The sequence below is a fragment of the Platalea leucorodia genome (assembly GCF_965183815.1).
Source record: "Platalea leucorodia genome assembly, chromosome: 4".
In the NCBI taxonomy this organism is placed as follows: Eukaryota; Metazoa; Chordata; class Aves; order Pelecaniformes; family Threskiornithidae; genus Platalea; species Platalea leucorodia.
Window position 1 is genome coordinate 68,332,505 of NC_138826.1, and position 24,849 is coordinate 68,357,353.

The window sequence follows — 24,849 nt, forward strand, 5'->3', positions numbered from 1 at the left end:
AGATAAAAAGGAGACTTCAATAAGTCTGTTTCCATCTTCTCTACAAACAGTATATTTTCAATAGAATTAAGCAGCTGTCCTGCTTTTCTCCCACTGTGTAACAGTTTGGCGCTTTACAGAGAAGCAGAGAAATAGAGGATTCCACAATATCAGACAGAACTCCTAGGTGGCACTTTAAGAGGCCCCAGATTATCACAGGAAGGTTTTAATGGAATATTATCCATTCAGAGAGAAGCTTGACTAGACCTGGTGGCAAACAGCCAATGACCCTTACCAGTATGTTACCTTTAACACCTTTACTTTGGAACAAGCACCCTGCAGTAGAACCTGTTATAATAAGTCATATGCATCATCCAGCTAGGCTGGAGTTCTGATGCTGATAAAATATACCTCCCAGAAGCCTGATGTGGGATAGTCTGACTTTCCCATAGCCCCCTTCTGTGGCTGTCATCCTAATTCCTTGTAGTTAGAGATTGATTCAAACCCTACAGTTTTAAGTTCCTTCCAAAACTCTTTAAAGGCATTTGCTATTTTAACTCGCAAGAGTCTATTTTTGTTATCAGTATGAGTGTCTAATCTGCCTCCCATGTGCATTCTAAATTGCAGCTATCTCTTGAGTTTCCCAGTGTATTCTGGTTTGCTCTTTTTCTGTTTGATTGGGAGGCCAACAGGATGGGAATCATCTATTTACTCATACTTTATTCTGAGGATTCTCCTGACGCCAAATAATTATGGGACTATAAAGCTAGGACTAATAAATCCTTGTGTTACAGAGCCCTACATCCCTCTGTGTTGTGTGATTTAGCAGGAGCCTGCTCGAGTAGCACTGCCAGTTTGATCCCAAGGAGAGCTGTCCTTTCCAACAGACCGACTCTTTTGAAAAAACAGCAAGCAAAGTGGGAAGCAGGTCCTTACTGGCCTTTATTCCTATGCCAAGTTTAAATTGGTTGAAGAAATAGTGTGGCTTGAAAAAAGCAGACAGCACCTGTGTATTTGGCTGGATGGGAAACAAAGCTTTCACTAGTACCGGAAAGTTTTCAAGCCAATAGGTTCCTTCCTGTCCTGCAAGATCTCATGTTTGTTTCTGAATGCCCTTCTCCCATACCGATTTCCTCTAGTACTAATGGCTGTTGGAAGAGGTAGGGTAAAGGAAAGCACTGGGTCTTTCTTTCCCTCCTGTCTCAGAAACTGTTTTCCTGTTTGTCTTTTATGCAGTATGGCAGCTTGGGCCATTGACGTAAACTTTGTCCTTTGTGCTGTTCAAAGCTCCCCTCTTCTGAATTTCACAATGTTTCCTACACACATCCTGACTAGGCAGCCTTTTTGACAGAAGGACAGGAGAGCAAACAGAACAGGGTTCTAGGGTGATAGTTGTCTTGGCACACCTGGGGGTTCACATTTTTGTGCAGGCTCTATATTTGTTCCTCAAGCCATCACGAGGTCAGCACGTGGCAGGGTTCCTTCCAGCATACATTCCTCAGTATATATGTGGCCCAACAAGGAAAGATCGATGGAAGTTGTTACTGAAAGATTATTGTGGTGGTGCTTTGAGGCAGCGTAGAAAAACATGGAAAAGACAGGTTTTGTTCCAAAAAGTACCCAGAGTCCTGAATGGGAGGGAAGGAATTCAAAGGAGTTTTCCAAGAGGAGCTGCTTAGCCCACTTGGCCTTCCTTCTCTGATGAAATCCATCAGAGCTCACAGCAGCCATCTTAACTTGGGCAATTAGGGCATGAGGGTGGTGAGGTGCTGGAACAGGTTGCCCAGAGAGCTGTGGATGCCCCATCCCTGGAAGTGTTCAAGGCCAGGCTGGATGGGGCTTTGAGCAACCTGGTCTAGTGGAAGGTGTCTCTGCCCATAGCAGGGGGATTGGAACCAGATGATCTTTAAGGTGCCTTCCAACCCAAACCATTCTAGGATTCTATGATTAATTAGAACCAAAATGCTGATGCATGTTGTTTTTCCTCTGAATTTTGGACTATATCTCTTTATTTTTCCCTCATGGGAACATCTCCACTAGACTTGCTGCAACAGCTGTATTGTCATAAACGTACTGAAATTCAGTAATGTGGACAGCCAGCGTACACTGGAATCAACAGAGCTATGATGGTTAAAATAAAAAAACAAACAAACAAACAAACAAAACCTCGTTCCTGTATTCCCAGAGTAATTTCCCTTGGCGGAGACCAAGCACTGAATGGAACTATGCACTCATGAGCTAGCTACATGTTTGCCTGCCAATTTAATAGCAAGAGCAAGCAGGACTTGCGTTCCTTTCACCCTGAAAAGGAAAACTATGTTTTGGTGAGATTTCACTATAATGATAGAGGTTTCAGCCCCATTTTGGTTTTAGAATGTATTGGCAGCAAAGCTACAGCTGACAGGACCAGGCAATGCCAGTCTGCTTTTTGCAGAAGCAGTAATGCTTCAACTGTTGAAGGCTGTACTTCTTCCCTGCCCTGTTTGGAAGGTGACAGGGGAATCCTTACTTGTCTTGGTGCATTTTCACTAAAATCCCTTACCAGAAAAATGTTACTGCAAACTGTGGCAATGAGAATGTAATCTGTGGCTGTTTTGCATATTTGGATAATTTGTTGGTTTTGTTTTTAAGCCAACTTTTGACTCTCCCAGGCTAGCACTGCTCCAAACCTTATTAATAGCAGTCCTTGTCATTTTAGAGGTTTTATCTTTTCATTATTGTTCATACATGCTCATTTCTGGATTTGCTAATATGCACTTGCATTTCCTCAGCTTCCTTGAGTGTGGAAGGAAGCAGTGGAAGAACAGTGTGCACCAATGGCCTGGTTTTACTAGCTAGGGTTCTGCTTATACCGCAGAATATTAGAAGCGGAGATGAAACTATACATTGGTAAGCCACACCTCTGATTTTTCTCAGGGGAAAAAAGCCATGTAACTATTCTTAGTTGGTATATTAAGTGTGAAATTAAGCAGTTCCACGGGGACGAACAACTGCTATTCAGAGGGAGTGCCTTTGGGCTTCTGTCTTCTTCTCAGAGCTACAACAGTTCAGTGTTCTTTACTCAAAGTGTTTCCCTTGGGGTAGTGGAAAATTAGAGCTGAGCAAGGCTGCTAGAAATCCAGGCTTAGACGTGTGCCTCGTGTGCGTGTGTGTACATCTTGCAGTTCAGTGATGACCCTGACGACTTCTTGAACTTTTAATGACAATGCAGCTGTCTGTTCATGGTGCTAATTAACCCAAAAGCTGATTCCTCCCTCCCCCTCGTTATCCATTCTGTGAATGAGATGTGAAAACAAGACGACGACTTTTCCCGTGCCCTTAGGGCTGTCTGAGCCTGGCAGCAGTGACCCTGCTTGAGTAGAACTGAAAGAGCTGCTGCCCAATGGCCCATACTCCTTTTTAATGGGTTATTAAAATTCCACCTTCTCCCCCTCCCTCCAGTCCTGTTACAGTTTGGAGTGAAGGCACTTAGGGGAAAACAGCTGCAGGAATAACTTTCCCTCTTTTCTTTCGGAAAGGCAGAGACAGCTGTTCGGTTCGTTAAGTCTAGGGATTCCACCACTACTTATTTAGGGCCTGATCCCGCTCCAGTTAAAATCAGTGGAAAGATTCCCACTGGGTTCAACAGGCAGTTGAAGGAAGCAGCTTCAGGAAGCAGCCTGCAGTCAAACAATACTGCTTCAAAATGTTGGAAACTGCTAGAAAGGAAAACGAAGAGTAGGAAGGCGTTTGTCACAGAGTTGACTTGCTGACTTGCCTGCAGTCTCAAAGTACGAGCACTCAGCAGGCCAATGTTTTACTTGAGGAGCAGGTTAAATTAGTGTGTTTGTGGTATCCTAAGTAGCTTTTTAAAGATAGCTCTAGTATGTCTATGTTCATTTACAGTCTGCAGTGTTGACAGACTTTTATTGGCGCAATGAATTAAAGGACTGATCTCTGATGTTGAATGCTTATTTTAGTTTAGATAATCTTTGAGATCATAGGGGATAATGGCTTATTTTTTGAAATGATGCCAGTGCTCAGCACCTGCAGCTCTCATTGCTATGAATTTACTTGCTGCTTCTGAAAAATGAGTGGAAAAATGGAATTTACTCTTGCTTCTGTCATTAGAGCTTGTTGTTGTCACCACTGATTTATACAGTGAAAGAGGGTCTAGAAACTTGCTGGAGAGGGTCAGAATTTCTGTTCCATAGAGAATTTTGAAATGGTGGAAATTTATTTCATCTGAAATGTGAGGAAAAATGAAAATATCAGGGTCTTCAGCATGGAATTTTCTGGAAAAAGTGATTCTGATGCATGTGAATCTAATGTTTTGAAGGGTTAATTCAAAATGTCCATTTTGAATGAAGGTGTCATTTCACATCAACATTTAGACTTCAAGTGCAGTTGAAGAGAAATGCTGAATCAGGATGAAAATAGGTCTCAGTTTTCTGAGAAGAAAAATAAAAAAAAATTTTGCTGAAGTTGATGCTTTCCTTAGAAATTTGTGACTTAAGTAAAACCATGTTTCCTGACAGGAAAAAGCGTTTCCAGAAACATTTCTACCAATCCTGTCCCTGATGTTTTGACAGTAACAGCCTCCCCTCCTGCAAGTGCCGATTTTGATCAGGTTACATGCTACCTCCCAAGCTGGGAGAGATTCCAGGTCATTAGTCCTCTGGGGTTTATAGTTAGCTTTCTCTGAATGCTGAGAATTCCCTTTAAAACACAAATCTACATACCCTTTGCTTGCTCCAGTCCTTGGCAATGGGCAGTTCTCCTTGGGTTTGCTGCGTTAATGAACAAACAAGTTTGTGGTTGTGCTGGTGCCGTTGGACTGAGACGATGTATTTCCACTTGTGTTTCTGTTAGTTCCCTCCCTGTCAATGTTTAAACAAACATGCTTACACCTGCGTTCCAGGTGCAAGCTTAACTGGAGCCCTGAAAAGCTGGCTCTCGGGAGGGTGGTTCATTACTTTGCCAAAATAGTCCTGTTACAGCAACATCTCAGGAGACCTAGACGGGCAGGAAGAAGTCAGGCTTGGTGTATACCCTGGAAATGATTACCCTTATCTGTAAACATTCAGCAGTGCAGCATCCAGAGAACTTCTGCCTCCCAAAACAGTTAATGGGCCTTAGAGCATTCAGAAATAGCAATCACTGTGCCAGAGCGGCTGTGAAATGGCTATCCAACCATGTCTTGTGACCTTTTGGGTTTTTTCTAAACAGTTACAAGGACACCTAAGAAGTGATACCAGAATGCAGGCTTACCTCCCCCAAATTGGAACTTTATGAAAGTTTTTTGGTAAGAATACTTTACGAAGCTCTCAAACTCCAGTGGCACAGGTAACCTAACTGACTAGTAGGTTCACTTTAAGTAAATCTCCATCAGATTTATATGGTGGGACTTGAGAATTTCCATATAAAAAACAGTAAGTAGCAATACTGGAATAAAACAGTATGGGTTAGTCTTGGATTTGTATAAATACCTGTTGTGCAAAAAAAAAATTCAGCAATTGGTGGTAGACAAGCATTGTTAATCATTCGGTGTGTTCTCTGTGCTTAGAGAAGTCTAGCTAAGAGTCGTATCTCATTAACATTTCATTGGGAGCACCAGGATGCATATGAGTGTCCAAGTCATGACACACAACTTCTGGAAATCTGTTCTGATTATGGCCTATTGGGCTGTTCATGAACATGAAATTTTGATGAAAAGTTTGTATGAAGGTAATTTGGGTAATAAAAGAACGAGATGGTTATATTGTTTCTCTCTCCACTGCAGTTTCCATGGAACAACTTTGGCCAGTCTGTCAGTAGGACAGTTAGGGAGTTTCTGAGAAAAATGTTTGAAGAACAAATGCAACGGGCCAGTGTCTGCCTACCCTTTCTGCTGTCAGTGCTCTGTGTCATTGCACAAGGAAAATCCTGTGTCTTCAGAGCCAGAGGATGTACAGTGTGCACTATTTATGTTACTCATGTAAAGAGTTGTTGCTTGTAGATGTTCTTAGACTTCCAGGTCTTCTCGTTACCTTTTTCATGAGATATCCAATATCACTCCTTTTTCTTTCTTATTTTTTTTTTTTTAACCTTACTCCCACAACAAATGAATGCTGAGTTCTTCTGGCCTTCGATATCCCTTTGAAGGTCCAAAATGAAAGGTGCTGTTTTGGAACACAGTTATGACAGGGCACTGCATGGGATCCTGGAAAGCAGATAGGTGGGCAAATTGGTCAGTGTGAGGTTTGCCCTGATATTGTCCTGACCTTGACCTGTACTCTGACTGGGAATTGTGGTACATGAGGCTGATTCAGGTCTCAGGGAGGTTTTCCACTTGCTTTAATGAACACTGAATCAGGATCCGAATGCTATACCTAAGTCTTTACATGGTGCTCAGACTCCAGTGTAAAATTCTTCATGTAGCTAGGCTCAGCTATATAGTATTAATGACTGTGGTTACATAATAGACATTAATAAAATGGGCAATTAGTAAATTCCTTAAGCATTATGATAAACCACAACTGTGTCATAGACACGTCCAGTGTATGTGAACAGTCTGCAGAGGCTGTCAGCTTCTGAATAATTTATAATGGCTCAGGAATGGTGGGCAAAGGTATTGGCTTCTCACAGGAGAAATTGTTTGAATGCAGGTTTAATTCCAGGGTCAGGCAAGCCTAATACTAGGTCCTGTCAGGTCCAGTGCAAATAGGAACAGCAGAGCAGCACATATAGGCCTGACCTGGTTAAATATGTATACCTCTTTGGTGTGGACAGCTGCTTAGCCTATCAGTTTAATGCAAGTTTTCTAATGCAGGAAGGAATTTGCAGGCCCACCCAGTACCCTTGAAATCTATACATGTTCCCAAACGGTTCTTCCTCTCTAGCTCCTACGTGCAAAATTGAGTGTAAACCATGTGATCAGTGGAGTGCAGCCTCCTCGCAGAATGCTGGCACCCATCCCAGCTGGGCGAGGTGCTGAAGCAAGGAGAGTCCTCTGAAGTAAGTTGCTGAAGCAGGGAGTGTCCAGGCCTGTGGCTTTTGATACTCCCTGTTTTGAAAGGTTTACATGGGCTGTCAGAGCTGCCCTATTTCTAATGCACAGAAGAAAACTGCTTTCAGATGTTCTCTTTAGCAGGGCTCTCCTTCCTCCTCCCCCTCCTTTTGGACCATTTGGATGTGAGCTTCCAGTGCATTCATGGATTGCACAGTGTGTTAAGGAAGACTAGTAAATAGGCAGATTTGGCTCAAGAATTTTCTATTGCCTCCTTGAAAAGTACAGTGATGAATTTATTACACTTGTTAACTCTGGATATCCAACAGAGGAAATCTAGCACTAAGGAGCAAAGACATGCCAGTTCTATGGATCTGGCTTTGCAGATGTCTCACTGTTAGATGAAATGCAAAGTAGCATTATCAAAGTTTCAAGCCCTGGACACTCACTGTATATATGGCTGAGTGCTGGATCAGAGCATCTTTCCCCGCTTCCTCTTGTGATGTATGTGAGCAGTCTCTTGGCTGCTTGGTGAAGATAGTGGTTTTGTTCTGAGAAGCAGATATCAAGCTGCAACACAACAACTTGCAGAAGGAATGACCATATCCCAATAGAGCAACTTATCTACAGCTTTGCAGGCTAAGGACTTTTCTTTTTCAGCGGAACTGAAACTTCCTTGGAAATTTGCAGTCAAAAAGAAAAAATGGAACAGAAGGGTGCATCTGCCCTGCCTCTTCAGCCTCAAATCTCCTCACTGTGTACCCGATTTGATGGACACATAAAAGCAGCGTCATCTGAAGACTTGCAGCAACAGACATCACGTTTGAGGACTGTATATTACCCTTGCTTAGGATCAGCAGTACTTTAAGCAGTGCCCATGACCTCAAGAGAGTAAGTCTGCCCCATGTGAAGCAGAATGGGATTTCTGTGATTGTAGTAGGTTCTTTAAAATACCACATGATCCATTTTAGTCACTCTAGCACTTGTTCTTCTAGTTTAATATCATGACCTGTGGAAATGGAAGATCAGCCACACTTGCAACTGTATCACTAAATCATAGGCAAAGGACATGTTTTCTCCTTGCAGAGGCTGCTCCCCTAACTGTACTTCTTTAGGCAATTCATCTCTCATTATATGCTCCAGTTTGCTTCCCATGTTACTGCTCAGTTGTTGGGCTGGGAAACGATCAATGCCAGATGCACATTCCTTTCAGGCAGTAAATGCTCCTGCAGCAGTAAGCCATGTGCACCAGTTCCTCATTTCATTAAAATCGCATATGGTTTCCATTTGCCCCTAATTGGTCTCACTTCAGCTCTGCCATATTCTCTGAGTGGAACGCTTAGACCTGTGGCTCCTTTGAGCAATTCCAAAGAGCTGTGAGAAACCAGAGTCTTGCCTGTCTCAGCCTGTCTTCCCCTCACCCTTTATGTACTGTGTCTAGAAGTACTTGATCTGGAAGTGAGGACGGAGTTAAATCTTACTGCACGAATCTTATGTAGACCAAAAGAAAATGGAAAAGGTGTTTTGAGCTGGGCATTGCCTGACCAGCTTTGAGTCATATGCTTGTTATTTTTATCCACTGTTGTAAGCTGGCTTTGCAAGTGCTTTTGTATGTTGGTTTTGACAACCATCTTTCCAATACTGCTAACCTTGGCTGAAAGCAGTTCTTTCTTTGGCAGTTGTCAGTGGCACAAAATAAGGCAAAATGCGCTCTGCTGAAAACATCCCTTGGAGAGAGGTGCAAGGTGCCTCTCTACTGCGCTCTGTTCATGAGGCACTCCCTTCCCCTCCCTCCGCTTGCATCACTTTTCCTTCCTTTACTCTGATACTTGCCTACTGCCTTTTGCCTCTAGCCTGAATTCAGCTTACAGTAACTAGTTAAAAAATATTTAGGTGGAAAGTTAAAAAAAAGCCTGCCAAAAAGGAGACAGAGAAATGGCTAGTTGGCAGGAATGACATTGGTTTCTATTTCTATTTTACCAGAGGTTTCTCAAAGCTGTCGGCACGCTCGTTATGTAGTCTGCAGTGTCTCTGCTTACATCTGTAGCAAACCTAGCATGTTTTGTTGACGCAAGCTGTGAGACGAACTTAGTGATGTGTATAACTCTTGTGGCTCAACTAGCTACACTCTGTGCCTGTTCTAGCTAATCCCTTGGGCCTACCTGGCTTCCCTGGGTTTAGTAGGTGTAATAGCTAGTAACAACGAATGTTTTTTTCTTTTTTTCTTCCTTTAGCTTCTCTGTGTTTATCACAAGGTATTTCCTGAAGCTACTTTCCCTTGGCACAAAACATACCATCTACACATGGATCTAAAACATTGTACTTGTAAATGGATATAAATGCATTTTAGATCCCTCCTTCCTCCTGCCTCCTTTCTGTCTTTCCTCCATCCTCCAAACAGACTATCTGTGTATGAGTGGAAAGCAAGGGAGCTAACATCAGGAGTTAGATGCAGGGGCAGTGCTGGGCAGCTGAAGAGTCTTCAACCAAATTGCGTATGGGAACCTGAAATGTCTAGAAGAGAATTTGCAATTTCTTATCTAACAGAGGCCTCTTCTTTCTCTCAGATTCTAATGTATTTCAAAGGGAGCTTGGGCTTCCATAGGGTGAGATGCACCATATAGGGAGGAAGAAAAATGCTTGCTACTGCTGCCATCAGAAAAATTGTATCCAATTAATAAGCTACAGGTGAAATGCCGAGCACAAACCAAGTTCTGCTTGTTTTATGCAACCTTGTATCTTTAATTTGTGGTCTTGTTGGGAGGATTAACTTTCTCCTAAGCAAAGCCCTTCTAGAGCAGTTTATACTTTTTGAAGTGATGGGACCTCTGATGCAATCATAGTCTTGTATGAAAGACTTGTATCACTCCTTATTTTGCAGTGTTGGAAATCAAGAAGTACAGCACGTTGTGCAAACAGACTTTCAGTGACAAAGAGATCTGCAGGGATGGGAAAACGGGTTAATATTTAGCAACTGCAATTGTGATCAGTTGTTTTAGACAGAGGTTGGGCCTGGGTGAAGCCATTTAATTGCCTTCCACTTTTTTGGGTGGCCTTCAAACAGCCTTGCTATTCCACAGACAGAGTAAGGTTTTTGGATCTGTAAAACAAAGGCCAAAAGTAAATGTCATAGTTCTGGTTAGAAAATGGGAAGGACAGTTATCTGGGTGTCTTGTCTTCCTGTTTTTATTTAGACTTTTATTGTTAGTCAAAATGTTCCACCAGGCTTGCTGAAGTAAGCACAAGTCCTTTCCCGTGTGCTATTTATGTGGTAACTGTCTGACTGGTAGAGGTGATTGGTGTCAAGAAGGTGGTGCTCTTTCTCAGTCAGTGTTCCTCAGAGTGCTTTGAAAAGGCAAGAGGTCAAGATCTGGACTGCCAGTAATGAGAGCTAGTTTGTTGGTGGGGGGTATGAAAGGAAGACAGCCAGCAGTGAACCTCTTGCTTCACTACCTTTTCTTGCTTTCTTGATGAGGTTCTCTGGTGATGCTGTGTAGCAGCACAGCTGAATTTGGCTTCTTCCAAGACAAAGCAAAAGACATTTGCTTTGCCTTTGTGGCTTTGGCTGGAGGTCATGATGGAACAAGGCAAGAGAAAGCTCCTCTATTGTTTTTCATCCTTCTCATGCTTTGCAGGAATCCTTCAAATTCAATACTCTAATTTGTAAAAGGATTCTATCTTGGTTGTGTAGGAGGAGGTGACTTTCAGTACAGACAGATCATCAGACTGGAGACTTATATCTGTTTTTTTCCCTCTTCATGAATCCCCTGCTGTCATCAGCACTTCCCTCTCCATTCTGCTTTGCTATGGAAGTGGAGGAATGGGTGAGAGGCTGCTTTCTTGTTCCCCTTCCAAAGCAAGCCCCACACACTTGCTTCTCTTACAAGCCTACAGCCATGGGGCAGTTTAATGGAGCTTCCCAAGAGGCTGCATATACCTGGGCCAGACTTCCAGTCCAAAGGACACAATCCACTTGTAGTTATGGTCCTCTGTTATTAGGGAGGCCAAGAGTGTTGGTAATAATTGCTAACAGATCAGCCAGGGGGATGGGAAGAGGAATGGAGCTCGTGAGAGAGAGTGAGCAAGGCAGACACAGCAATTCTGTCTTTTTAGCAGCACTATCAGCACCAATGCTAGAAAATCTATGTGTAAAAGCATCCTGCCTTGACCAGGTTAGGAGACACCTCCATAAATGCCACAATAAACTGGTACCTCAGTAGTGTGCTAGATATGCTCAGGAGTCTTAAACATACCAGCTGCCTTAGCCCTGCGTGATGTGAGCCCTCTAGCATGTACCAGCATGGTAAGGTGTTTTTGTGAGACAGGCTGAATGAGAGAGCTGCTAGTAAAGGTGGTAAAAAGTTCTCAGTAAATTGCTCTTGGAAGTGAGCCCTTGTATAGTCTTTGGATGAATAAAATGGCAACCATCCTCCTTGGCATGTCCTGTGCCTAGTGTTAAGGCAGCATTTCCAAGTGCGCCTTTCTCTTGGGGGTTGTTTTTACTGTCCAGTTCCTGGTGTAGTCCATGGCCTCAGGATAGAGGGAGCCTTTCTTCAGCCTCCTGGCCACGTTGCTGCTCCCCATATATTTTGTTTTGCCGCTATTTGGATGTCAAAGAATAGACTGAGAGAATAACTTGTCCCCTATGTCTCCATTAGTAAATAACATGAATCCACCACATCCTTCGCTTACTTAAATGCAGTGAGCATGCATCTCAGCCAAACCTCTCACTTAAAAATACTCATATTGCACACCAATAAAATAAATCCTTGAAACAATAATGAGAAGTGTAGTATTTGTTACTCTCCTGAGCCATTCATGGTAATTGGTCACAAGGGAAATGGGTTTGGAGCAAATCCTGGTCTCTAAAGGGTGTGTGCCTCCGCTTAAAATACTGCTTATGGATGACAACCAGCCCACTTGCATGAAAGCATCTGGTTCTCATGGTGCACTTGGGCATGCAACTGGGATTTGTGGTGTTAGGTTGTGCATGTACCACTGCCCTCTCGTTAACGTAAGGTGAGTTTTGTGATAGTGTCACCATCTAGTGGCTGGCCCCGGTAAAGGACACAGGCTTGATTGAACTAAGACAGTCGATGCCTTTGCTTTTCAGTTGGGAAAAAGAGCTACTACGCATGTAGTAGCTAGGGTGTGCCTGGATGAAATGACTTGGTAATTACAAGTCTTTTCACCATGTTGTTTCCTCAGTTTGGCAAATGCTTGTCTTAATCTCATATGTCCACTTCCCTCACATCGGTCATTGCCTATTTGTCTACTCCTTGCCTCATGAAAAGAATGCCCTCTGCTATCTCAGCTGTAAAGCCAGTGTCCTCTTCTGCTTCATATCTTACCTTTAGGCCTATTCTTCCTATGAATCCGTGAGAAAATGGCCACAGAGTAAGGGATAAAGTTAAAGAGTACTTGAGTTAGATATGTGTGTATTTGCACAAATAAAAGTGCGTGTAGGGCCTTTTTCTCCTATGCCTATTCTGATTTGTTTGCCTTTTATAAGACCTCATCCAGTGACATTTGGAAAAAGATGTAAGTGATTTCTGTGTGCATTTGTGTGTATACATGCACATGTGGACAGTTTGTACCACGCTAGAGATGCCAGTGAAATAGAAACTATTAGCTGCTGGCACTATACTAGTTCTGTGGCAAATCTGAGCCATCTCTGTTTTCCTAAGCACTGAGCTGGTTTACATTAAAAAAAAAAAAAGAAAAGGCAAGGGAAAAGAGATAAATGCATTAATTGTCTGTGATACATTGTTAGATGTATTTCTTGCATCCTCAAACACAGCAGGTTGTTATTTTCTTAATAATTTTTTTTTTAGAATATCAACTAAATATCCGGTTTTCTTTCTCTCTGTTCTCTCCCTCATTTTTTTAATAATGTCAAATGTTGAGAAGCAGCGCATATGCTTTTTCCTCTTTGAATCGTGGTATGGCTGCCGTGCTTATCTTATCAAGATTTATATCCTCATCTAATTTAACTTTTCATAAATAATTACAAATCACTCATGAGACCTTGCCAACTGCTCCAGTCCCACAAAGTGACCCGACCTGAAACCCCAAAGTACTGAAAAACATTCATCTCGGAGTATTTTCATAGGCAGTACTTCAAAGGAATTGTGGTTTAAAAATATGCAGCTATTTTGGTGACCACTTGTGTGGGATTAAGTTTCCCATCAGTAATAGCAAGACTGTAATATAGCTTCAGGAAGAAGGAAGGAGTTCAGGGGAGCAGTCACAGCACCTTTTGCCTCATTCTGCTCAAGTGGTAGGAGTCCCTAGAAGTAAACAGTTGACTTCTTTAATGTAACACAGACTGAATTTGCAGCAGAAATACTGTAAATTTCTGATGCTTTGCAGAGGGTGAAAAATTCCTCTGGCAAGTATGCGTGGCCCCTACTCAGTTAGGAACAATGTTCTTTATCTTCTGACTAGCTGTGAAGAGTGGTCCAGCAATATAACTGGTGAGCAGTGGTTTGAAGGAGCAAGGACAGGAACTGGGAAACATGTGGCTGCAGATCTGCAGCTTGGAGCTCTGTTCCGGGCAGATTTGCAAGTGGCTTTCATGCGTGGAGGCTTAGGGCGATGAAGCTCGACCTGCAAGAGCAAACTGAGCAGTCCTGTCCTTCCAGCATTTATCTCCAGTTACCCACATGCATCTAATCCTTGGGGGGTGGGAATTTAGCCTCACAAAATACAAGGGGTAGACTTAAGTTGGAGTATCCTCTGCTCCTTGGCTAACAGCTTGACTTTTCCTTTAATATGGGAAAAATGAGGCAGGGTGGGTTCTTTGTCCAGTCCTAGCCTTTTGGTAAAGGAAGGAACTTACCTAGAAAAGTTACCATTTGGGTGATAAAGGCAACTTCTCTGAGATACAGGGGGCTTTGACTCATTTACAAAAAGCTTGAAGTGATGGTGCATGCTAAAGTTTTTCACGGTTTTTACTAGGTGAATTCACTAGGATGATTGTTCTTCTCTAACTTTAGTGGGGAACAATAATACAAAAATACAGATCCTTCCACTTGCTTGCAAGGGTAGCATTAGTTGAAACCGGGATGCTGTTATGTGCTAGTGTACATGCGCATTTTGAATCTTTGGTCCTGTGGTGAAGCTGTTGATTAGTCCATAAATCAAAGTTGGCTTCTTTCTGCAGTGGCTGTGCTACTCTAACTAGAAGTTAAAGGGCTGCCAAGCTAGCAGTGAAGTATATGAAGAAAATGGGGTTTTAGATATTTTGTCAGCAATTGGGAATGTGCCTGTCATCTTTTATGCTAACTGTGTTCTGGTTTGGAAACCCTAGCATTTTGCAATATTACCTTCTAGTATCTTTCTTATCATTGTCAATAAGATATAAGATTTCATTGTTGATTTCAGATGCATTTGGCAAACACCAGGTTTTTCAATTTCAGCATATCAGATATACAATAGATGAAGATAAGACTTTTGACACCCTTTGCTATAGATTCTGGCATTAGTGAAGCGCTCTATAATTCACAAAGCCGTAAAGAAATTGTGTTCTTTCTCATTGACCCTGAGGCAGTCTGGTTTTTGTAGCTCCACTGATGGTGGTGGTGGTCGGGGGCAACAAATGGAAGAACTTAATTCTTTAAAGATATTTGTAGTCCTCAAGGACATGGTTCAGTATAGGTACTTAATTTTGAAAGGAGTAAATCGAAGTCTGAAAAACTTGTTAAATAGAAGAATCAATAAAATTGTACTGGCTTTTACTGCCATTGGATAATAAAGTTTGAAAAAAAATTAAGAATGGAATTTTACACTCAATGAATGAAGGTTTTGTTGGTCCTTTGAATCAAAGCCAGCAGGACTGTCTTACCTAGTTTAAAATTTACTTGACAAGTCTGGCTGAAGCACAGGATATAAATCAGAGCAGAGTGAGTTTGTCTTCATTTCACACCATCCTCATGGAACAAGTTCCAGGAACTGGTGTGTATATCCAGACCTGTCTCTTCCTTTAAATCTGTTCTTCAGGTTATTCAGAAAGCTAGGACAAGCGTTTTGCCTCATTAATTTGGTCTAGGTAGTGAACAAAAACTTAGCCTCCTCTTTTTCCCATTTCTACCAGTGGGCTTCTACAGTTGTTGGAAACCTAAATGAGCTAAGAAGCAACAAGGTACTTGTTTAATGTACTGTATACCTAGCAAAATGGATCCCTGAACTTTGTTGCTGCTTTTAGATAGTGCTGTAATGCAAATAATAACTCATTGGGTTTTCCTGGTTGCAAAGGAGTACCTCCACCTCTTTGTCTCCCTTCCATGCCTTCCTGCTTTTTAATGAGTTGTTTTCTGTGATGCATTAATATGGTACATTCAGCAAAACACAGAGGAAATGCTGCAAAAGATTGCTGTGAGAGAAGTACCTCTGTCCTGTGCACGGAGTTATGATCGGGACCTTCACAGGCTCAGAGGAAATGGTGCATGTGGTCTATTTTAGTTGCTGGATTTCAGTAGTCTGGAACCATTGGGCGATATATTCAGCAGAGGTGTGTTGTTTGCAATGGTGTACTGATATAAGGTTTATGCAAAAGTATCTGATATCTCCTCTTCCACAAAAAAGGAGTTTCTGGGGGATTTATATATAACTATGACATTGTCAGTTGTGTTATGAGTATGTTGCTTTCTTTGGATTATTCTACTGGAATAATTTTTGTAGCCCTTGTAATGAGAAGCTTGATGAATAAGATTTTAGGTAAGATTTGCATGGTTATATTGTAGTTTTGATGTTTCTCTTGATTGATGGAATTTTGAGTTCCTTGTTTAATTTTTTTGTCCTGTTGTTTGTATGAGTGGCATTTGAGATACAGGGTTTTCTAACAGTGGTCCTTATTCTTCCCAGGATCGGTCTTCTCCAGTCTCATTTTCTGCAGCCCTTGTAAAAATTAAGCTACTTTTGGTGCTTGTATAATGGGATACGATCATTCTAGGGGAGCGGACTTTAGCTGAATAAGGCCTGCCCTGTCACTAACTCTTGCTCCTCTACTGAGATGAGCAGGTGATTGCAGAACTTTTTCAAAGAGGATTGATGGAACAGTAGGGTTTTTTTGTGGAATGCCCCAAAAATAGATGAGCAGGAGAACTCTTCGTTAAGCACTGACTGTAAACTACCCACTAGATCCATCTGAGGGACCTCAAAAACCTTATCTATGATGACTTGGGCTCAGTTGGCATTGCCGTGGTGTGTCTGTGGTACAATGGAGGTATCTGTGTCAGGCTGGATGCTGCGTGCATGCACGCACATACACTGCCCCTTCGTATCCATGAAGAAATGAAGTGCAGTGTACATGAGGTCTGATGGGTTAGCTTTAGTTTGTCTTCCAAGTGGCTTCTGGCTGGCCTGGCAGCTTTCACTGTGGGCTTGATGGTTGCTGAACAATCTGTTTTTGCAGAGTAGCCAATTGTTTAAAGGAGCTATTTGTTGGGAGTTTTGCGGTATCTGAAAGGTGGTAGCTGTAGTGAAGTCCCCACATACAGGATATTCCAGTGCTCTGTACTGTATTGTTGTGGTTATTGGGAATCAGAAGCTGCATTGGGCACCCAAAGAACAATTTAAAAGGTGGTATCTTGTTGAACACCATTCTGTATGTTGAGAGTTAATACATTAAATATGAACTTCATGCCAGTGGCTTGGTGCAAAGATTTTAACCTGTTTTGGTCCCAGCTATAGTCTGCTTTGCAGATTTCAGTGAGATTTCAGCATAAATAATACTTGTTCTTATTCTTCATACAGAACTGGATTTCCTCTAAATAAATACTTGCTTTGGCGTCCCATTTTACATGCCTTTGTTGTGTGCGAGATTTAGAATAAATTGAGAGAAAGGTTGGCCTGGAGTTTTGTTTTATTTTACAGAATAATTTATCTAAGTAGCTTTTTGGAAGTGGAGGGTCTAACCTAAATGTTGTGTATAGTTGTTTATAATTTGTTGTATTTTTCCTCTCTTATGACAGTGATCCGAGCTAAAGTTGTGGGGAAGAAGCTCATGAAAGATGGACCATTTGGAACGATGCGATACACGGTCAAGCAGATGAAGGTATGTTTGCAGACATTTCACATAGGCTTGTAGACAGGATAATGATTCTGATTAACACGTAATAATGAACAGAGTTTGCATACTTAAAATAACAGCACCTCAACTTTTTGTATTGGTCAGCCAGAATGGAAGGTAACCAGCAATTGGTAGAAACTTGCCTGAAGAGGGGAAAGGAGCAGGAAGAGGTCATTCCTGACATACAATGCTGAATACCCGAATTCTTCCTTTATTTTAAAAAATTCTGGTAGTAAAATATTCCAGATGGCCTTCTCTAGGTACTGGAGTCCTGTTTGTGTTCAACATACACAGTGTTAGACTGTGGAAATGCAAGCTTTTCCATGCAGCACTTTCATTAAATTCAAGATGTGGTGGTGGTAGGGGGTCTGCCAGCCTTGGGACAGTGGTCCTTCATCTTTCTTCCTTTGCATTCTTTCTGACCACCAGTTAGAATGATGGCATTTTTTTCCATGTATAGAACAAATGAAACTCGTACAGTGAAGTTTTTATGTAAAGCTAAACAAAACACTTCAGCTTTCAAATATCATCAGCTCAGAAGAGCTATGAACTATTGACTCTGAGGTGAAAAGAGGTAGATCTCCTACACCAGTTGTTTGGTTTCTCTAGTTCCTCTCTTCTGAGCTCTAATTCTTTGCTGCACAAACTGCACTCAACCTGCTGCTTTGGACCTTTTTTTTTTCTTAAACTGACCCCTTGTTATGTAATGCTAAAAATCAGCCCTACATTGTTTTTCTTGGCTATGCCATACCAGTCATAAGACTGGTTTATGTCCTTAAAAAAAAAAAGGAAGGGAATGGAAAAGCTTGGCAGAGACTGCAGAAATCTGAAACATATTAGACAAAGTAAAGGTTCAGAAAAAAACAGTCACTTGCCTGCCTTGTAACAGTAACTCTCTTTATAAGGCAGTTTATAGTTAAGCACGAAAGCTGGGAGGAGGAGACGGAAAGCCTGTTTCATAAGCTGTCGCAAAACCACACACGTAGCCAAATCTGGTCCTGGCATGGCTCTTCCACTAGAGTGGAATGATTGCACTTTGAATGAGAGGGCGTGAGGTTGGGCTTACTAATTTCCTTCATCTTTAAAATTTGTTTTTAAGATTCAAAAGGAAATATATACATTTGCTAATTAACTTGCATTTGTAAAAAAGGCAACTGGCTATGTTGGCAACAGTGAGACAATGCTGCTTTTTTTTTTTTTTTTTTTTTTTTTTTTTTGATGGCTGTCCCTGGCCACATCAGGCTTGCAGCACTCTGTGCAGTTCTTGTCCAGCTTTGTCACCCTCCAGCTCAGCCAATGTACCCCACTTCACAAAACTACTCAATGTCCACATGCTGCAGTGACGTCATCAATTGTTTTTTTATGATTTTGTCCACATCTGTCCAGGACCCCTACTTTTTCTCCTACTCAGTTCAAAGAGTTTGGTGCTTTCTTTCTAACATGACCATGAACAGGGTCCAATGGTGATCTAGAAAAACAGTAGTCCCCAAAATGAATTATTACCCTTTACCAACCGTAATGTTCGCCTCTCTCCTAACAGCGTGCCCCATTGTCAGCCAGTGAGTTGCAGTGTCAGAGATTTCTGGAGCAGCATTAAGCATTCCTCCTCTGACCTGGGACTTTGCAGTAGTGTCCCTGCTATGAACAGAAAAGGCTTCTCTGTGTCTGCTGGCATGGGGAGGAGCATAAGCCCAGGCAAGGTGAGCATGTTGAGTGGAGCAGCAGCCACTCTACCGTCACGATTGACACCATTGTGTCAATCTTTAAATAAGATGCCTGAGCCTGTCCTGGCTGTTTTCATTGGGTTATTCTGCAGCACAGGCTGAGGGTGGTTACAGCATATACTGCAGTAATCTGCAATGTCCTCATGCCGAGACCACAAGAGAACAGTTGCCTTTTTGCAGGAGCAGTTCCACGGTGTTTTGTTAGGAAGCTGTGTGTCCAACAAAAGCAAGAGTGATTTTAAAGGGGAGCTCGTGTGTTGGTCAAACTGCCTCTATGTCCGCTGCATAGATGGTGGGCTGGTGAGATGTTGCTTTGCACATTTAACTGTGACCTTTGGCAGGAAGGAACCTGAAGCAGTCAAAGTGCTCAGTAGAACTGGAATGTCTGGAGCATATAGTTGATAAACAAACAAACCAAGTGTCTTATTTGAAACCCTGCTGTCTTTCTGCTGAGCTTAGAGACTTCAGTATAAAGAGGGATTCAGCTCCATGCAGTGAGGGAGCTCAGAGTGATGCAGCAAATCTCTCCCTTGCTCACCCCAATGAAAGCTGACTGTCCTCCCGCTGAAAAGAAAACTAAGGAGGCCTATGGCTCTGCACAGCTGCATGGGAACAACTCTGAAGATAAAACTAACATTTCAGTGGGTTTTGGCCACCTATAAACCCGTCTGCACCTGCAGATGAAAAATAAACAAGCCATTTAGTTTATCAGTGTCTACTGAATTGCCTGCGAAAAGCATTGAGAGCCTTAAAGGGTGACAAACAATCTTTGTATTTCTTTCATGGGGTCCTTGGAGTTTGCTGTGGCTGATTCTTGCTCTCACTATCACTCCTGAACTCGTTGCTGAATTTCACAACTAAACCAGCTTGGGGCCTGGACTGGAGCACAAGGCCAGCCCACAGGCACAGAACAGTGCCAGGCTTTCTAGCGTTCAGCTTTGTTGTCTGAAAAGGCCTTGTGCTTTTTCAAGCACCCTCTGCCTTCCCCCACTGCTTGCTCAAATAATTTAAGAATATTTCAAGATCACGTGTCAGAAATCTGCACAGGACTGATCTAAGCCTGCATGTTCCGTGGTGCTGCAGTGGATTCTGAGAATGGCCCGAAGCTATTTCAGGAAACTGCAAAGGAAACATGGAGTAGAAATATCTTATCTCCTTGTACACAAACAGTCCTGGTTGACCATGGCAGCACCCTGCACAAGCTGCCAGAAGCAAGGAGGCTTTCCTTAGTTTGTTGCTAATCTGTAAAATGAGTCTAAGGGGTGAAACCTGATAGTCCCAAGAGAAAAGAAGCGAGGTGGGATTAATTTAGTTTAATTTTAGAAGGACTAAAACGAGGTGTTGAGTCTTTCCTGCTCTCTTGATTGTCAAGGGAGAGAGACAGGAACCACCAAAGAGTAATTCAGCTGACCAGTTGTAGACAGCTATTTTAGGATGGGCTGAGTTGTTCTGGAGGTGCCCGTCCTTGGTGTTTGATTAGAGAGGATGCCTAATTCATATGAAGCGCCTAAATTTTAGGTAGCTGAAGGTTAGGCAAGATGACTTTGGGCCTTGGTATCTAGTGCGACCTCACATGGGAGGGATAGAGGGAGGAACGTAGTGTTACAGGGTGAAGTTAATCATGTAGCAGGAACCACCACAGGATTTGGATGTGCATTTCTGAGGCAGTATGGGGTCTGCTAAGGGGAGTGCTGACACAGCTGGAAATAGAGCAGCACTAGCAGGCACTACCATGTGACGCTTGCTAATACTTTGTTCCCTGTCATTATGCTTCTGAAAATACACATTTGTGGCGACAGGAGGACTCTGAGGGTAGCAGTTAGGAGAGAGGCTAGCTTTATGGTTGGCTTTCTTCTGACTGGTCTAATAGCACTTCCAGGATATTTTGTGTATCCAAAAATAATGCTTAAGGTATTGTTTTATTTGTTTTGAAAGAGTGCATCTGTAGAAGATTCCCCCTTGCCAAATTTTCTTTTTCCTCCCCTGAGAACCAAGGTCATGGTGAATTTTCTTTAGTCAACAGAGGATGAGGCAGGCCCTGTCTGCCCCCAGCACTGGGTCAATTAGCGTGACAGTTGCTAGCATTGATGAGGGTCACTGAGGGGTGAGATGAAGTGCTTTTTGAGAGGCTGAGCATGTTTCCTTCAGCAACCCTGAAGTGCTGTCCCTGATGGTAACGTGAACAAGAAATTAGGTCCAGGAGTCAAAAACCAAACCCCAGTTCAGCATCACTGGTTACTTTATAGGCAGTCATGTTAAGCTTGACGGTGCAGAAGATGCGAGGAGTGATGACTGTAAGGGTCCTGTAGGAAGGGCCTGAGCACCTTCTTAGAAGAATGATTAGTCTAGCTTGTAGCCCTTTCTGCAAGGGGGAGAATGGGCTCAAAGTGTGCCCGTGCACATGTAGACTTTGTAGCGCAGATATTTAATTAGCCCAACACTACTTGAAGCTTAGCACTCTGAGTGACAGATCACTTGTACTGCACATGCACAGCGTACAGCTCTCTGGAGTGTAGATAATGCACTGCCTGGAGAGACTGGGCAGCCCCAGCTGTTATCTTAGCTAGTCTTATCTGCTTAGATACTGTTATCATAGCTTCTTGGTGTGACGCCCACTAGAATGGGGTCTGAACACATGATCCTTATTCTCTGTGCCTTTCCTGACAGTACCCTTGTGAAGCAAGGCAGAGCTGTTGTACAGAGGAGGAACAAAAGTGTGCTGGGGGCTAAATAACTCATCCAAAACCAGACAGGATTCTTGTGCCAGAACCTAGATCTCCGACTATCTTGAGCATAATTGGAAAATCTGAGTAGATCATCCCATACCAAGAAAATTGCAGGGATAAAGTGGAGATTAGGCAAGGTTCAGTTCTTCCATATTCATTGAAAGACTGCTCACTTATGAACACAATGGTGTATTCGAAACGTGATCTGTGAGCTCTTGTTGATACAGTGTGATTAATTTAAAAAAATGCTTTCCTTGCATATTTGCTGGGTGTAGAAGGAAGGCTGGAAAATGCAAACCTTTTAGCATGTCTTTTACTGTACACAGCAGTGCTGTTACTGAGTTGTGATACTGTTATAAGATTATGCTGATTGGGGTAATATAAGGAGAAAAAAAAATCTGGCAGACATTCCACGGATGCCCAGAAGATAGTTTGACCTCTCAGCATAGCAGAATTAGTAGTAACTTTTTGGTTTTTTGTATGCAGTATCTGGGCCTAGCATAAAATCCATTAAATCAACAGATATCCTTTCACTGACTTCATACAGGTATTTCAGGCCCCTAGTACCAGAAAGAATAGCACAGATGAATTCTGTAGAAGAAAAAGGTTTGTTGTTCTTTAAAGGAGCTGGGGGAATAGTGAAAGATGAACAAATGGGGACATATACCCTGGGGTAATAGGGGACTTCAAGAAATAGAATACAGCATGGAGGAGAATGCCACCACTCAGGTGACGCAGCAGCAAGGATCTATATCTCTGGGATTGTTTGGGATTTTTTTTCCTCTTTTGCCTCACTTTAATATTTCCAGTTAAACTGAATGTGAATATGCTCTCTATCAATAAAGCTGACAGAGAAAAGGATAGGCTGGGAAATGCTTTGAAATTGTGATTCTCTCTGACTCCTGTTGTTTTCTTTTAATGTTTAAACATTGGCCATTCATACAGTTGGTGGGGAAGAAGGAGTACTGCATACTTTGAAAAGATAACCAAATTTTAAAGATGAAATTTGGAGGAAAATCGTCCTAAATGTTTCAAAATCAGGATATGTTTTATTGGGTCCAATGTATGCATGCAGTGGTTGTTTCATTGCTATGCACAGACTTCTTTATGCTACTAACAGGCGTGCAAGAGTTTCCCTGAATTGCAGCGGTGAGGTCAGGTCAGATAGGGACACATGCTAATTTCTGACTGAATCCAACTGCCGTTATATCTGTGGGTTCATATTTCAATTAAACTGAACTGTATGTTGGCTTCCCCTTAAAGATTATGAAAAAGGAGAAGGAGCATAGAAGAATTATATATACATGATATGTTCTTTATGGTGCCCATCGGTACTAGGCTAATTTTAGGAGATGGGGTAGAATTCTATTTCTGCATTCATTTAGTTAGAGAAACATTAAATCCTTGCTGAAGTCAGCAGGAGTTGCTTATGCTAGGTGTTCGAGAAGGAATTGTCTGGCATAGATCACGTGCCAAAGGTTTGAAACTCTCTACAGCAGCAACACTGGAAAATAGGGTCATTGTTTAAAAGAAAAATCCCTTAGTTTGGAAGAAATTGTTTAAATCACATGAAGGAGAAAGATTCCAAACTTGAAGTAATTTAATTTCTCCCTAATTATGAGCTATATAAAGGAAAAAAAAATTCTTCAGGATGTTGGCAGAGCTTCCAATGTTGGCGCTTTGCTCACTGAGTGCCACTGGAACTAATGCGAGTGGAGAAGAGTGGTCCCTGTGCTGAATTCCAATGGCTTGTTAACAGGTGGGTATTCTCTACCAGGAGATCTGGTGGGGAGACTTGCATCAAAGTCCAGCTAGTGCTGCAAGTCCTTCACCCTTGTAAAGACAAAAAGTTCACTGCTTGCTACCACAGTCTAGGAACATAGATTGTGAAGAATCTAAGTGAAAAGTCATCATCTTAAGATGACTTAAAGCATTTTTATTTGTTTCTCTAGATGTACAGGGGCTTCCAGATAATGCCACATGTTCAGTACATCTACACAGAAGCCTCTGAGAGTCTTTGTGGAGTCAAGCTGGAGGTCAACAAGTATCAGTATCTGATTACAGGTAAAGGACAGTGTACTTCTTCGTAATCAAAACCTCTTCTGTTCTATATGTACACCTGCTAAGGACATGGGCAGCTGTGTAGACAGCTCTATACGCAGCTTCTCGAGTGTTAAGATGGCCAACAGTATTTTGATGTTCAGTATTCTTTAATGCTGACAGTCATTTTACTCTCTAGATTTCCCTCTCTTTCCTAAAGTATCTCTTATACCCAGCTATGTTGTGACAAATACGCTGTATGACAGTCCACAGCTGTCGGTTCGTACCTGAGCTGGCATGTCTGTCACAGGGAACTGTTTGCTATTCAGCTGCGCCAGGAATGGAAGATCCCTTTTGGAATGAGCTGGAGAAGTGCAGGCTGCTGAGATGGGGGGATGCAAGGAGATAGAGATGTGGCAGTTGCCAAGTCTTGTTTCTAGTCAAGGTGTCAATTCGCTCTGTTGTTGAGAGGAGCTTGAGAGCATTACTCACCTGCATGTTGTTGCTGGTGCTTACAGCTGGCACAACACTCCTAACTTACAGAAGTGCTGTAATCTTGCTGGCCAGAGATTCCTGAACCAGTTAATAAAAAGAAAGCAGTTGCTGAGCAGTGACTGAAGCCAAACATATTGAGAGCATTAGCAATCTCAGGAAACGAGAAAAGTGCTTGAGCCGAGAAGTGCTAACTTGTGACCATGTTTCTGTTTTCAAGGCCGTGTGTATGAAGGGAAGGTTTACACTGGCCTTTGCAATTGGTATGAGAAATGGGACCGGCTGACTCTGTCCCAGCGTAAAGGACTGAATCATCGTTATAATCTGGGCTGTGGATGCAAGGTATGTGTGTCTCTAATTAGGTGGCGTGAAGACATTCAAACCCTAGAATTCTGTTTCCCTGGCTGGTAATACCAACGATGCTGGTGAACAGCCAGGAAGAGAAAGGCAGGACAACAATTTTTACAGGGAAAAAGTAAAGCTCAGCTTTAGTGTTGAGACCAGAGAAGAGACAATCAAATAAAAATGCAGAGTCTATGCCTTTTTAGTGCCCTGTTGGAGTTAATTGTGGTTGGGGAAGGCTTTCAGAATCCACACAGAATCATTTGCAGGTGAATGAAATCAGGTACCAGAGGCTTGGCAAGATATGTCCAGCTTTTTTCCTGTGTAAACATTTTGAGTGCTTAAAACCTCACAGCCTGGCACTGGCACTAAGATTTTTGCTCATGGCCCCAGGCTTGCCAAAACATAGACACAAGCTCAACTTTTCTGCACCTGAAAAGCCCGCTTGACTCTGGAATTACCTGTGTATGTGAAGCTAAGCACATGCTTACGTGCTTACTAAACTGA

General features: G+C 42.3%; 2 protein-coding genes across 3 annotated transcripts in view; one reads left to right on the top strand and one right to left on the bottom strand.

Moving 5' to 3' along the window:
- The window catches only part of SYN3 (synapsin III), a gene marked incomplete at both ends in the record, with an annotated part of 180,753 nt that overhangs the window by 102,342 nt on the left and 53,562 nt on the right, over positions 1–24,849 (bottom strand). The window lies entirely within an intron of this gene.
- Positions 1–24,849, top strand: part of TIMP3 (TIMP metallopeptidase inhibitor 3) — a 41,765-nt gene that overhangs the window by 12,183 nt on the left and 4,733 nt on the right. Inside the window, exons 2-4 of the mRNA XM_082309049.1 lie at positions 16,921–17,003; positions 23,421–23,532; positions 24,221–24,342. Of these exons, the coding sequence (XP_082165175.1) occupies positions 16,921–17,003; positions 23,421–23,532; positions 24,221–24,342 (317 nt within the window). The remainder of the gene's footprint in view (positions 1–16,920; positions 17,004–23,420; positions 23,533–24,220; positions 24,343–24,849) is intronic.